The sequence below is a fragment of the Salvelinus fontinalis genome, chromosome 4, assembly GCF_029448725.1.
Source record: "Salvelinus fontinalis isolate EN_2023a chromosome 4, ASM2944872v1, whole genome shotgun sequence".
Taxonomy (NCBI): domain Eukaryota; kingdom Metazoa; phylum Chordata; class Actinopteri; order Salmoniformes; family Salmonidae; genus Salvelinus; species Salvelinus fontinalis.
In genome coordinates this window covers 67,330,838-67,346,442 of record NC_074668.1, presented here as the reverse complement: position 1 = coordinate 67,346,442, position 15,605 = coordinate 67,330,838, and the positions used below count along the sequence as shown (strand labels likewise).

At 47.7% G+C, this 15,605-nt stretch overlaps 1 protein-coding gene across 1 annotated transcript in view; it reads left to right on the top strand.

The window, feature by feature from the left end:
• The window catches only part of LOC129854272 (hepatocyte nuclear factor 4-beta-like), a 40,685-nt gene extending 25,222 nt beyond the window's left edge, over positions 1 to 15,463 (top strand). The window contains exon 10 of the mRNA XM_055921124.1: positions 15,073 to 15,463. Within this exon, the coding sequence (XP_055777099.1) occupies positions 15,073 to 15,074 (2 nt within the window). The 3' untranslated portion in view covers positions 15,075 to 15,463. The remainder of the gene's footprint in view (positions 1 to 15,072) is intronic.
• The last annotated feature ends 142 nt before the right edge of the window (positions 15,464 to 15,605 follow it).

Genomic DNA, 15,605 nt, shown 5'->3' with positions numbered 1-15,605 from the left:
AGGAAACATGAAACAGCCATTTCCTCACAGAGGGTGGAAGTTTTCATGGAGTGTCACGGCCGTTGAATGAAGGAGACCAAGGAGCAGTGTGGTGAGCTTCCATGTTCATTTTATTAGAAAAGACGCCGAACTAACACAATAAACACTACAAAACAAACCATGAAGCATAAGGCTGTGTGTCACAAACAAAGTCAACTTCCCACCAGGACTGGTGGGGAAAAGGGCTACCTAAGTATGGTTCTCAATCAGACACAACGATAGACAGCTGTCCCTGATTGAGAACCCTACCCGGCCAAAACATAGAAATACAAATAATAGAACGAAAGAACATAGAATACCCACCCCAAATCACACCCTGACCAAACCAAATAGAGACATAAAAAGGATCTCTAAAGGATCATCACTGGAGGCTTCGTGCCATGGATCATCACTGGAGGCTTCGTGCCATGGATCATCACTGGAGGCTTCGTGCCATGGATCATCACTGGAGGCTTCGTGCCATGGATCATCACTGGAGGCTTCGTGCCATGGATCATCACTGGAGGCTTCGTGCCATGGATCATCCCTGGAGGCTTCGTGCCATGGATCATCCCTGGAGGCTTCGTGCCATGGATCATCACTGGAGGCTTCGTGCCATGGATCATCACTGGAGTGAGGAAACGTATGGGCAGTCTGGTACGTGGAGCTGCCACAGGGCTCACCAGGCTGGGGAGACATCCAGGAGGATTAGTTCTGGGTGCAGGCACAGGACTCACCAGGCTGGAGCGACATACAGGAGGCCTTGTCCTTGGCAGAGGCACCGGATACACTGGGCCGTGGAGGCGCACTGGAGGTCTCGAGCTTAGAGCCTGCACAACCCGTCCTGGCTGGGTGGTTATCTTCACCCTGCAAATGTGGGGCGCTGGCACAGGACGCACTGGGCTGTGCAGACGTACCGGAGACAGTGAGCAGAGCCGGCGCAGGATATACTGAGCCGAGGAGGCGCACTGGAGGTCTGGAGAGCAGGGCTGGCACAACCCGTCCTGGCTGGATGCTCACCCTAGCCCGGCAGATGCGGGGAGCTGTAATGTAGCGCACTGGGCTAAGAATGTGCACTGGAGACACTGTGCGCTCCACCGCATAACACGGTGCCTTACCAGTACGACGCTCGCCACGGTAGCACGGGGAGTTGGCTCAGGTCTCCAACCTGACTCAGCCAAACTCCCCGTGTCTCCCCCCCCCAAAAAAAATTGTGGGCTGCCTCTCGGGCTTCCTTGCTAGCCGTGTTCCCTCGTAACGCTGCCGCTCTGCTTGCGCTGCCTCCAGTTCCTCCCATGGACAGCGATACTCCCCAGCCTGCCTCCAGGGTCCCTTACTGTCCAGTATCTCCTCCCATGTCCATTTCTCCAGATAGCGCTGCTCCCCCTTACCACGCTGCTTGTTCCCTTGGTGTTGGGAAGTTCTGTCACAGCCGTTGAATGAAGGAGACCAAGGTGCAGCGTGGTGAGCTTCCATGTTCTTTTTAATAGAAAAGACGCCGAACAAAACAATAAACACTACAAAACAAACCATGAAGCATAAGGCTGTGTGCCACAAACAAAGTCAACTTCCCACCAAGACTGGTGGGAAAAAGGGCTACCTAAGTATGGTTCTCAATCAGAGACAACGATAGACAGCTGTCCCTGATTGAGAACCCTACCCGGCCAAAACATAGAAATACAAATAATAGAACGAAAGAACATAGAATACCCACCCCAAATCACACCCTGACCAAACCAAATAGAGACATAAAAAGGATCTCTAAGGTCAGGGCGTGACATGGAGTTTACATTTCAGCGACAGAATATGTATGTGTTACACCTGTGCTCTAGTCGGCCACTATAACTCCGTATGATTCATTTCAATAATAAACCATTCGTTTGTTGATGTAGCTAGCAGCCACGGAGTACATTGGACCAGCCTAACTGCTGAGGAGGGGAGCATAGCTAGGGGGGCATTGGGAATGGTGGTTCCCTTCAAAGTTAAGACTACAAATGAATGATGCATAATTCTTGGTAATATTGTTTTACAGTGGCAATATGAAAGTACAAAGGCCTCAAAAATATGACTAATGGTAAACTAATTAAATTATAGAAAACATTTTGGGACTACGACTGAGACTGAGACCAAGGTAGGTCATCATAAACAGAATAAACAGAATTCTCAAAACAAGTCACAGCAAATTTCAGTGTTGGTGTGAATTGTTAGATGGATGTCGATTTTCTCAGTAAAAGGGCTTAGTATTTTGTGTGCCCATATTTTCCTTCGTGATGGGACTGTTGACTGGTGAAGAAAAGCCATTTTTCAGCGTGCTAGGAGACGTTTTAGAGCAGCTCTCTCTCTTCCAGCTGGCTCCTCAGCCCCGACCCTGCAGCTTGCATGCCTGCCCAATGTGTTACAGCTGGGCTTTTCCACACCACTTCAGCCCTGACCTCAAACCTGTCCTATTGGGAAAAAGAGAGGGAGACATCAAACCATCAGGCAGCCCACACAGCACAAACTGGGTCTTTCAGCTTGCTGACCCAAAGCCCCAAAGCCTGCCTCTCCTTTGCTCTCCAGGCCCTGTACAGATAGTCAGCCCCCCTGTACCCTCCTGCTGCTCCAGACTTGGCTCTGCGTCTCACCTCCAGGTGAAGTTATTTGGGAGGACCTGGATTCATCTCCAGTGGGAGAGAGAAGGATTGAGGAGTTAACTCCACTATTTCCGCAGTGATGGGATTCAGGGAAATAGCAATGATCAATGACTGGAAAGATTTCATAACGAGCATCCCTTATGTAAACAGACTTGCAGTTCACAGAGGCACTTTCTCAGACACACACACACACACACTCACACACATGGAAACCCCAATCTTGTGAACTAATAAATACTTATTTGGGGATGTTAATCCCATGATCCACTGTGTTACTTCCACTGAAACACTAGTTCTGGGATGAGTTTCCAGAAAGCTCCATAGCACTAAGGTCATCTTCAGTCCATTGAGAAGACATGACTAGTGTCCTACACTGATAAAGCCCTCAGACCAGAGATAGAGCAGTACATCCACTCACTCAGCCTATTAAACAAGACTATTCATTTAAACAGGGCCCAAGAGACAGGCCCTAATAGGTTCCCTCTTCTACTCAAGTTTCATTGTCACTGTTCAGCAGCAGGAGGAGAGGACAGATCCTCCTGTTCAGCAAAGTGACATTACTACTATACTGCTATATCCTCTTCTCCTAGGGGCCCACTCTGACTGCAGTGAGTCTATTGATCTGTCCAGTCAGTCAGCCAGCCAGCACAGTGATCTGTGTTAAAGTGAACTGTCACGCTCAGCAATCAATAGCCCAGCTCTTCATTGTGAAAAGACCAGAGCCAGAAGGTTCTGACAGGAGGGATGCATAAACCAACAGCACGTGGCAAAGCACCTCAGGCCATCGCAATGCATCACAGTGGAGATCAAACCCAGAGCAGACACTTGGCCTGTCCTCTCCCGCTGTTCTGGTTTTACTTAAGACAGGGTTCTGGGTTATGTGGATTCAGGCAAAGTCCAGAACCTGTTCCAAGAAGCCAGGATGTGGAGCAGTTCTTCAAAACTAGACACACTCTTTATGTCAATCACTCCTGCAACAACTCAGACCAGCTGTCTAGTACTATGCCGTTTGGAACCACGACCAGACAGACATTTTGGACCAGGCCCACTCTCAGCAATTTAGTATTGCACAACTGTTGTGCAATAGGTTAGCAGCTCCTTCAGCTGATTCATGAATCACAAACATCCAAGGCCTTACTACTATAGTGCACTCTGACTGAGCTTGGATGCCAAGTGACAGGGAGTATGCAGAAGAAGTGGAAAAACAAAGAGCGTCACTAGACAGGATGATCCCGGACATCAACATTGTCCCGAACAAGTCAGGAACGATTCATCTCAAATGACCCCCCTCTCAAGTTATGAAACCTCTCCAGATGCTTTACATTTGTGGCATAAAGACAAACCTAAATAGAGTTAGTCATTACACCATTATATGCACCAAAAAAAAAACATTTTAACCCCATATAAATACCATACAAATGACTAGTAAAAGCCATAAGACGCCTTTCTAAAAATGAAAAATCATCATTAAGATGGGTCTCATTTTCTAATCATGGGAAGGAGTGAGCAAATCCCCTGTATCCCACAGTAACAGCAGTAAACACAGAGACAGAAGAGTTAGCCAATGGGAGAGGAGACTGTAATCCTACCACAGCCAAGCAGGACCGGGAACGGGAAAAAGAGAAAGTAAGACTGGAGAAACTAGGAGAGAGTGATGAAACAGACAAACAGAAACAGACTAGGAGAAAGAGAGAGCGAGAGAGAGGGATGGATAAAGAAAACAAGAGAGAGGGAGAATGAGGGAAGAGGATGAGAAGGGTGGAGAATAAGGGTGGGTCAACAATTGGCAGCCAGGCGACTGAAAACCCCAGAAACCAAGATGGAATCAAAGAAAGTTGGCCGGTGTGACAGCGCTTCTCTGGCGCCTGGGAGGGCAGGGAGCATAGCATCACAGACACAGGACTTCAAACACTAAGCCAGTGGGGCAGGACCTACTGCTGCGTGACTTCAATTAAGCACTGCTGAGCCATGGCATCAATAGCTTCCCCTCTCTTTCAGAATCAGGCTTTTTCCACACTGGCATTTCATCTCACCCTCCCTAACCCAACCCCTCTCTGAGAAGGCCCAACTATATCAAAGCAGGATGAAAATTAGCTACCAGAGTCTGATAACATGGCAACACAACATCTGGTTGTGATTGGCACATTTAGGTCCAAATCATCAGTGGTGCTGCTCTGGAACTCTAATTTACTAGCCGTGCATGTATTCTTTTGTGGGACTTTTTACCAAGTCATCATCCGTCCACATGATGCCATATTGAGGGGAAATTCAGAATGAATCCAACAAATAAGCTTTTAGGTTATAACAGGATATTAATCATCCATATTCCTGCCAGTAAACACCAGTCTTTAGCCAGAGAGAGTGAGAGAGAGAGAGAACACCAGTCTTTAGCCAGAGAGAGAGAGAGAGAACACCAGTCTAGCCAGAGAGAGAGAGAGAACATCAGTCTTTAGCCAGAAAGAGAGAGAGAGAGAGAACATCAGTCTTTAGCCAGAAAGAGAGAGAGAGAGAGAACACCAGTCTTTAGCCAGAGAGAGAGAGAGAGAACACCAGTCTAGCCAGAGAGAGAGAGAGAGAGAACATCAGTCTTTAGCCAGAGAGAGAGAGAGAACATTAGTCTTTAGCCAGAGAGAGAGAGAGAACACCAGTCTTTAGTCAGAGAGAGAGAGAGAGAACACCAGTCTTTAGTCAGGGAGAGAGAGAGAGAGAACACCAGTCTTTAGCCAGAGAGAGAGAGAGAGAGAGAACACCAGTCTTTAGTCAGGGAGAGAGAGAGAGAGAGAGAGAGAGAGAGAGAGAGAGAGAGAGAACACCAGTCTTTAGCCAGAGAGAGAGAGAGAGAGAGAGAGAGAGAGAACACCAGTCTTTAGCCAGAGAGAGAGAGAGAGAGAGAGAGAGAGAACACCAGTCTTTAGTCAGAGAGAGAGAGAAGACCAGTCTTTAGCCAGAGAGAGAGAGAACATCAGTCTTTAGCCAGAGAGAGAGAGAGAGAGAGACCACCAGTCTTTAGCCAGAGAGAGAGAGAGAGCACCAGTCTTTAGCCAGAGAGAGAGAGAGAGAGAGAGAGAGAGAGAGAGAGAGAGAGAGAGAACACCAGTCTTTAGCCAGAGAGAGAGAGAGAGAGAGAGAACACCTCTTTCCCTCTCTCTGGTCAGGCCAGAGCAGAGCAGTCAGCCATCCAGATGTTTTTACTGCTCTCTCAGGTAGTGCTAGGCTAGCTAACCGACAGCAGTCTCCTCTGTGTTATGGATTTATGACAGGAAACCAGCCTACCTAAATATAGCCAGGGAGAGGGCCTCTCTTTCCGTGGCCTGAATTTCAATCAGGGAACTTTTTAATGAGAGATGACCACAGGTAGCGCTCAGAGTGAACAGGCTGCTGCCATCGACAAATTGGTCTAGTTCGAAAAATATATAAAAAAGGTGTGACTTTGTTTCACAGCCACTGTAATTAAAATGACATGAGTAAGAGGATGAGTGTGTACTGTTAGATGTCAGTCATCTTCTCTCACCTCAGTTAACGTACTGAGAAGGTGACTTTTATAATGTTCTCAAGCTTGACTGAGGAACACTATAACTACAATGAGCTCCTTTAATATTGCTGGTAATTCCATTAGGGGACTAAATGTCACTATTATGGAGCACAGACTAGAGGATTGTGGGCAAATGATGCATGATAATAATAGATAATAGTGACAATAAATAATAATATACTCTGTCACGTGTATTCATGTTTTTCCTTTCCCTGCTTTAACCAAAGGCAATACTGAAGGAGATGACACGTTCCTTGCTATTGGGCTTTGTTGTGGTTTCTTGGGTCATGGTTTCATTTCTGAGTAACAGCAGAGGGTGAAGCGACAGCAACAGCACCATCACTGAGCCCTGAATCAGTGGTTACCCATTGTAAAGACATTGTTTGAGATTTCACAGGGGAATTTCCCCCTCCTCTCTTGTGTAATTGCAGACAGAATATTTATTAAAACCCAAGCTTCAATAAAACCAAGGCCTTTTGTAGGCATTAGATGCTTTTAGTCAAAGTGGTTTGGACCTGTCATTAAGCAGATAATGAATAGGACCTTGTGTACAGTGAGCAACACAGTGTTTTAGTGGTCACCATTCATCAATCATTGTGGTTGGAAACAGGAGGGAACCAGTCTGGGCCCCGGCCCCTCAGTGTAATCCCTGCTCATTAATACGCATCTCTGGGTCTAGAGGAAGGAGAGGAGAGCGGGGCGGCAACATCAGTCACTACAGAGGGCTTTGTCCCCCCTTTATAGTGCCCCCTGTGCCTTTGAGGGGGGCTCTAGTACCCTCTGTCCATGGCTGAGCATCAGTATCTCTCACTCTGGGGGCGAGATGCCACAGAGGGCACTGTGTGCATCTTTGTTTTGTTTACAAGCATTACTGACCTGTCCGTCACAGTTTAGCATCAGATGAAGACTGCTGCTGGAATCTGCATTTCGGCTCGGTCCCAGTTTTTGTTTGTCTGGGGTAACATAATAGAGCCAAACTAGAAGAGGTGACATGGGGACACGGTGGCGGTGTTTAATCAGACAGGGCAGGGATGTGTGTTCAGACCTCTTCCTTATTTACTCTTTTACTCTTGAGCAAATATTTTGAAAACTAAAAGCATTGTATTTGGAACAAAACCCTCATTAAACCCTAAACCTCAACTAAATCTTGTTATAAATAATGTGGAAATTGAGCAAGTTGAGATGACTAAACTGCTTGGAGTAACCCTGGATTCTAAACTGTCATGGTCAAAACATATTGATGCATTAGTAGCTAAGATGGGGAGAAGTCTGTCTATAATAAAGCGATGCTCTGCCTTCTTAACAAAACTATCAACAAAGCAGGTCCTACAGGCGCTAATTTTGTCACACCTTGACTACTGTTCAGTCGTGTGGTCAGGTGCCACAAAAACGGACTTAGGAAAATTGCAATTGGCTCAGAACAGGGCAGCGCGGCTGGCCCTTGGTTGTACACAGAGAGCTAATATATAATACACTATACATACACATGGATTTAGTACTGTAGTACTGTAGGGCACACAATGCGTTGTGAAATCTGTGAATGTATTGTAATGTTTTTAAAATTGTATTGCCAATTGCTTTGGCAGCAGCTAATGGGGATCCATAATAAAACCAAATGCAAATACAAATGCAAGGGTTTAGACAGGCTATTTATCCCACCAATGAATGCACTGTATACTCATCGAAAAAGGGTTCCAAAAGGGTTCTTTGGCTGCCCCCATAGGAGAACCACCTGTGGAAAGGGTCAATGTGGAGCCCCAAAGGGTTCTGCCTGGAACCGAAAAGGGTTCTTCATAGGGTTCTCCTATAGGGACAGACAAAGAACCCTTTTAGGTTTCTAGATATCATCTTTTTTTTAAGAGTGTACTGTGAGTGCATCATCATGTCATCCACAAGTCAGTCTGTGAATACTCTATCAATAGATAGTCTGTTGTGATGGTGGTTGTGATGGTGGTTGTGGAGGTGGTGGTGGTGAAGATGGGGGTGGTAGTGGAGGTGAACGGGGTGGTGGTGAAGATGGGGGTAGAGGTGAAGGGGGTGGTGGTGGAGATGGTGGTGGAGGTGAAGGGGGTGGTGGTGAAGATGGGAGTGGAGGTGAAGGGGGTGGTGGTGGAGATGGTGGTGGAGATGAAGGGGGTGGTGGTGAAGATGGGGGTGGAGGTGAAGTGGGTGGTGGAGGTGGAGATGGTGGTGGAGATGGTGGTGGGGGTGTTGGAGGTGGTGGAGGTGGAGATGGTGGTGCTGGAGGTGGTGGAGATGGTGGTAGTGGGGGTGGAGGTGAAGGGGGTGGTGGTGGTGGAGATGGTAGAGGTGGAGATGGTGGTGGTAGAGGTGAAGATGGTGGTGGAGATGGAGATGGTCGTGGTGGAGGTGGTGGAGGTGGAGATGGTGGTGGAGGTGGAGATGGTGGTGGAGATGGTGGTGGTGGAGGAGGTATCCCACTATTACCTTCATTCACTGATGTCATGCCACTATTCTTAGGCCACACTGCAGATTTAGTTTCATGATCAGATAAAGGTAAACCAGTTGAATCATGAGTCCATCTCTTATCAACAGTACTGGGTGAACTTACATAGTCTTCATGGTCTTCTGCCTTACAGTGCTCATACAGCAGGTCTCCAGATCCACGTTGATGACCCTGTAACTACTGTGTGTGAATAGAATAAAGCTCTGAAGTGGGTCAAATCTCTTTGGAGTCCAAACTCCCTGCCTCATACAAACACACGTCTGCACGTACAAACTACCACACACAGAGAGAGAGAGACCTGTGGAAATGCAGTGTAAAGAGGGGAGTCTAGTTGTGCGGCGACAGCCTCTTGGCAGCAGAGACAGTGTGGTGTGTTGTAGGGGGGAGCCCTCTGTGCACCTGATCACATAGACAGTCCACAGGGACAAACCCACACAGGCTGAGCTCTACTCCTCACAGCAGGCCTCCGTCCACACACTGCACAGGGTTTTTCCACTCATGGAAAGCGCTCTATGGCAGGTACTGTACTATACAGTATAGCTGTGGAGAACTCAGAGGAAAAGAAACATGGCCTTTTCTGTATGGTACATAGAGCAGAAGTGCCCTTTAGTACGTAGAATAAAGTATTCCGATGTACACTCCTCTTTCCTAAAATCAATTAACATGTATATTTACGTCAAGCTAAACAGGCATTCCGTTTTGGTCAGCGCCCACAGAGTTTCTTTAATGTCAAATATGGCAGAGTATTAAAACGGTGTGGTTTGGGCTCATTAGCAGTACAGCTGGATACCAGACGTGGAGTCACATTGGGAGTGAAGAGAAGGGTCAAATTAGTCCCTGGAAAGGTGGAAAAGGGGAATAATAATGGTCTTTTATTTAGGTTTTTATGTCTTTTTTTGAAGCAAACTTTAAGCTGTGATTTGCATTCATGTATATGTATGAGCATTACAAAACAACTGTCACGATCGTGTGGCGGATTAACGGACCAAAATGCAGCTTTTGGAAAATAAGCCATCTTCTTTTATTATAACACGAAGATGAACACGACACAAAAACACTTTAACAAAACGACCGTGAAGCTACAAACGTTGTGCACAAACATACAGGCTACTAACGTTCTTACATAGACAATTACCCACCACCAATGAGAGCCTATGGCTACCCTAAATAAGGCTCCCAATCAGAGACAACCGAAATCAGCTGTCTCTAATTGGGAACTCATTCAGGTAACCATAGACTCTCCTAGATAACTAACCAACATAGACAACGCTAGACATCTACACTCAACACAAAACCATATACTACACCCCATAACCCCTTTACCATATAAACACCCAACACCAACAAAACATAAACATTCCCCATGTCACACCCTGACCTAACTAAAATAATAAAGAAAACAAAGAATACTAAGGCCAGGGCGTGACATAACCCCCCCCCTTGAGGCGCGAACTCCGGGCGCACCATACACAGTCTAGGGGAGGGTCTGGGTGGGCTTCCCTCCACGGTGGCGGCTCCGGCTCTGGTCGCGGTCCCCACGTCACCACAGTACCTAACCACCTCCTAGGCTTCCTCCAAACGACCCCCCTCCACATTAACCCCATAGTATTAAGGGGCAGTTCCGGACTAAGGGACAGCTCCGGACTAAGGTCCAGTACCAGGGTAAGGGGCAGTACCAGGGTAAGGGGCAGCACCAGGGTAAGGGGCAGCACCAGGGTAAGGGGCAGCACCAGGGTAAGGGGCAGCACCAGGGTAAGGGGCAGCTCCAGGGTAAGGGGCAGCTCCGGACTGATGAATGGCAGCTCCGGACTGAGGGACTGCAGCTCCGGACTGAGGGACTGCAGCTCCGGACTGAGGGACGGCCCATGGCTGGCTGACAGATCTGGCTGCTCATGGCTGGCTGACGGATCTGGCTGCTCATGGCTGGCTGACGGATCTGGCTGCTCATGGCTGGCTGACGGATCTGGCTGCTCATGGCTAGCTGACGGATCTGGCTGCTCATGGCTAGCTGACGGATCTGGCTGCTCATGGCTAGCTGACGGATCTGGCTGCTCATGGCTAGCTGACGGATCTGGCTGCTCATGGCTAGCTGACGGATCTGGCTGCTCATGGCTAGCTGACGGATCTGGCTGCTCATGGCTAGCTGACGGATCTGGCTGCTCATGGCTAGCTGACGGATCTGGCTGCTCATGGCTAGCTGACGGATCTGGCTGCTCATGGCTAGCTGACGGATCTGGCTGCTCATGGCTGGCTGACGGATCTGGCTGCTCATGGCTGGCTGACGGATCTGGCTGCTCATGGCTGGCTGACGGATCTGGCTGCTTATGGCTGGCTGACTGATCTGGCTGCTCCTGTCTGGTTGGCGGCTCTGGCAGATCCTGTCTGGTTGGCGGCTCCGGCAGATCCTGTCTGGTTGGCGGCTCTGGCAGATCCTCTCTGACGGACGGCTCTAGCGGCTCCTGTCTGGCTGGCGGCTCTAGCGGCTCCTGTCTGGCGGACGGCTCAGTGGGCTCATGGCAGACGGGCGGCTTTGCAGGCTCATGGCAGACGGGCGGCTTTGCAGGCTCATTGCAGACGGATGGCTCAGATGGCGCTGGGGAGACGGATGGCTCAGATGGCGCTGGGGAGACGGATGGCTCAGATGGCGCTTGGCAGACGGGCAGTTCAGTCATTGCTGTGCAGACGGCAGACTCCTGCCGGCTGAGGCGCACTGTAGGCCTGGTGCGTGGTGCCGGGACTGGTGGCACCGGGCTGGGGACACGCATCTCAGGGCTAGTGCGGGGAGCAGCAACAGGACGCACAGGACTCTGGGGACACACAGGAGGCTTGGTGCGTGGTTTATACACTGGTGGTAAAGGGCTGGAGACACGCACCATATAGCTAGTGCGTGGAGGAGGCACTGGTGGTACTGGGTTGGGGCGGGGAGGTGGCGCCGGAAATACCGGACCGTGCAGGCGTACTGGCTCCCTTGAACGCCGAGCCTGCCCAACCTTACCTGGTTCTATGCTCCCCGTCGCCTGACCAGTGCGGGGAGGTGGAATAACCCGCACCGGCCTATGTAGGCGAACCGGGGACACCATGCGTAAGGCTGGTGCCATGTACGCCGGCCCGAGGAGACGCACTGGTGACCAGATGCGTTGGGCCGGCTTCATGACATATGGCTCAACGCTCAGTCTAGCCCGGCCGATACGTGGAGCTGAAATGTACCGAACCGGGCTATGCACGCGTACAGGAGACACCGTGCGCTCTACTGCGTAACACGGTGTCTGCCCGTACTCTCGCTCTCCACGGTAAGTACAGGGAGTAGGCGCAGGTTTCCTACCTGACTTCGCCACACTCCCTTTAAGGCCCCCCCCAAGAACTTTTTGGGTTGTACTCACGGGCTTCCAGCCTTGTCTCCGTGCTGCCTCCTCATATCGCCTCCTCTCGGCTTTCGCTGCCTCCAGCTCTTCACGAGGGAGGCGATATTCTCCAGGTTGATCCCACGGCCCCTTACCATCCAGTATCTCCTCCCATGTCCAGAAATCCTTTGTGGGTAGGTCCTGTTGCCGCCTTCCATGCCGCTTGGTCCTATGGTGGGTAATTCTGTCACGATCGTGTGGCGGATTAACGGACCAAAATGCAGCTTTTGGAAAATAAGCCATCTTCTTTTATTATAACACGAAGATGAACACGACACAAAAACACTTTAACAAAACAACAAAACAACAAAAACGACCGTGAAGCTACAAACGTTGTGCACAAACATACAGGCTACTAACGTTCTTACATAGACAATTACCCACCACCAATGAGAGCCTATGGCTACCCTAAATAAGGCTCCCAATCAGAGACAACCGAAATCAGCTGTCTCTAATTGGGAACTCATTCAGGTAACCATAGACTCTCCTAGATAACTAACCAACATAGACAACGCTAGACATCTACACTCAACACAAAACCATATACTACACCCCATAACCCCTTTACCATATAAACACCCAACACCAACAAAACATAAACATTCCCCATGTCACACCCTGACCTAACTAAAATAATAAAGAAAACAAAGAATACTAAGGCCAGGGCGTGACAACAACAACCTTCATACAAGAAAACAGATATGACAAATGATCCTGTTTCAGCTCTACTATATTCAGGTGTTTTTAAGAGTAGCATAAATAACATGAATCTGTAACCTTTGACCTACCATACCATGACCATGTCAGATGTAGACACCACCCCTGCATCAGATTGTGTCTTGGTCAACCTCAGGGTTTGGGTATAACCCTCCCCTGACCCAGACTGGCAGAAAGGCCGGATTCGTTGAATGGTCTGATTTAGTCAGGCGACTGTTCACCATTTCTCAGCACCCAGCACTGCCAACACAGGATGATCACATTTGGCTCAGAGCAGCTCACAGGGGAGAGAACTGTGCCTTCAAGAGGAAACAGCCTCCAGTGAATTCCAGGTGGAAATACAGTACCTTAAATACTCTAGTCTTCTCATGCAGTTCTCTGTTTCCTTATGAAAGTACAGCAAAACTAGTCCAATTAGATTTTGATTATTTAACAGTTAATGGCCGGTGGAGCATCTTGGCAAGTGAAAACATTTGATTCATAAAGGGAAGGAAAGGTCTCATCTTCTTGCGTTCAAAATCTGTCAGTGTAATTTCCTTAGTTCGCCCTACATAGCAAGACACATGACCCAGATTTCTGTGAGATTTATTGGACAGACATTGGCTACAATTGGTAAGAAAGTCAATCAACCCATTCATCCTTGTTTACAGACCACACAAGTGGCAAAAAAAACATTCTAATGAATCAATAGAAGTTTAAGTGTACATGTTACCTGGATGGGGCAAAGCCATCCCAAGCTGTTAACAGTCTTATGCAGGTTGACGTTTATTGTGATGAATCTTGTCCTGGAAGCAGAGCGGAGTGATTTCCACTAGATGGGCCAGCTGCAAAGTCAAAAGTGGCTTTATTATATATTCTAACATTTCATGAAAACACAACAAACATTAGCTTTTTATTCTTAATTTAAGGTTAGGCATACGGTTAGCAGTGTGGTTAAGGTTAGGGTTAGGCATAAGGTTAGCAGTGTGGTTAAGGTTAGGGTTTTGTTTATGTTTAAAATCAGATTTTATGACTTTGTGGCTGTGCCAGCTAGTGAATGCCAACCTAAATATTATGACAGAATCACTAATGAGACTCTTCTACTTGGTAGAGGAATTTGATATGGCACTAACACACATGTACATTATGTGCCAAAACCAACAATGCTTTAGTTATAGGCTCTTTACGGCGAACAAAGGAAGTCTTTCGACCCAGATTTCATACAGATCTATAGAACATATTGGCTCCAACACAAGCCAACAACCATTATTTAACCAAATGGTTCTTTGGCGAGGAAATATAAATTAATCAAAAAGATAAATATTATATCCTTATGTTATATGCACTGAGTGTACGAAACATTATGAGCACCTGCTCTTTCCCTGACATAGACTGACCAGGTGAATCCAGGTGAAAGCTGTGATCCCTTGTTGATGTCACTTGTTAAATCCACTTCAATCAGTGTAGATGAAGGGGAGGAGACAGGTGAAATAATACTTTTTAAGCCTTAAGATAATTGAAACATGGATTGTATATGTGTGCCATTCAGAGGGTGAATGGGCAAGACAAAATATTTAAGTGCTTTTGAACAGGGTATGGTAGAAGGAGCCAGGTGCACCGGTGTGTGTCAAGAACTACAACGCTGCTAGGTTTTATCAAGCTCGTCAGTTTCCACTGTGTATCAAGAATGGTCCACCACCCAAAGGACATGCAGCCAACATGACACAATTGTGGGAAGCATTTGAGCCAACATGGGCCAGCATCCCTGTGGAACGCTTTCGACACTGTAGAGTCTATGCCCCGACAAATTGAGGCTGTTCTGAGGGCAAAATGCGTGGTGCAACATAATATTAGGAAGGTGTTCTTAATGTTTTGTACACTCAGTGTATGTTATCTGTCCTGAGCTGTGTATTGTCTTATTCTGGCAGAGGGTCATTATTTAGAGCTGACACATAGAACATCCTCCGGACACTGAGATATGATGTGCAAGAGCGGACAATGCTTAAGTTATGGGCTTTTTCAGAGAGAACTATGGAGAGAGGAAAATGGAAAAGGGAGGTGAGGCTTGAGTAAATCAAATCTGATCAGTGGATAGTATTGGGAGGGAGAGGGGGAAAATTAGGTGGAGAGAGAGACAGAGAAGAAGAAAATTAAGGGAACATTTAAAAAAAAGAGACAAACAGTAAGAATATATTATCCAGATCTGGAGTGTATAGATCTGTACTAGGACGGTAGACACATAATCAGAGCAGCAGAATGTGCAGCTCTCTTCAACAGTAACAGTTCTGTTTTGTCTGTCTGTCTAACTGAACCCGTCTGTTCCAGGAACACTCATCTCTCTTGGCTGCAGTAGTAGTGGCAACAAAGCAGTACAAGCAGCCGGAGCCACCAGTCCTGTGCTGTTGACCTACGTCAGCAGTCCGCCGTGACGCCTCTGCACTCGTGTCAGTCCGTGTTTTTCTCTCCCTAGGAAATATAAAATGATTCAACACTGGCTTGCCACTACAACTCCTCAACGGCTAGAGGAGACAACCGCTACCACCATCAGTGAGTGGGCTCAGACGTCAAAGTCAACCACACCAACCCAAAATATAATTGATGGTTCAGACTCAAAAGACACAAGGGTTTCTTCACCTCCCCCTCAGGCTCCAGTTGTCTTGGGCTGATTTGATATATAACTATGTACTGTAGAGCAAATAAAGCCATCCACCACTTTCATGATTTGTGATTGTAAATTACAGTCCGGGAAAAATAGAAAAAAATCCAGTTTGTGTTTTATACCATGATAACTTATTGGCTCGCTCTAGCAACAAAAACAGTGCACATTTTACATTTGATCCAGATACCCTATATAGTCC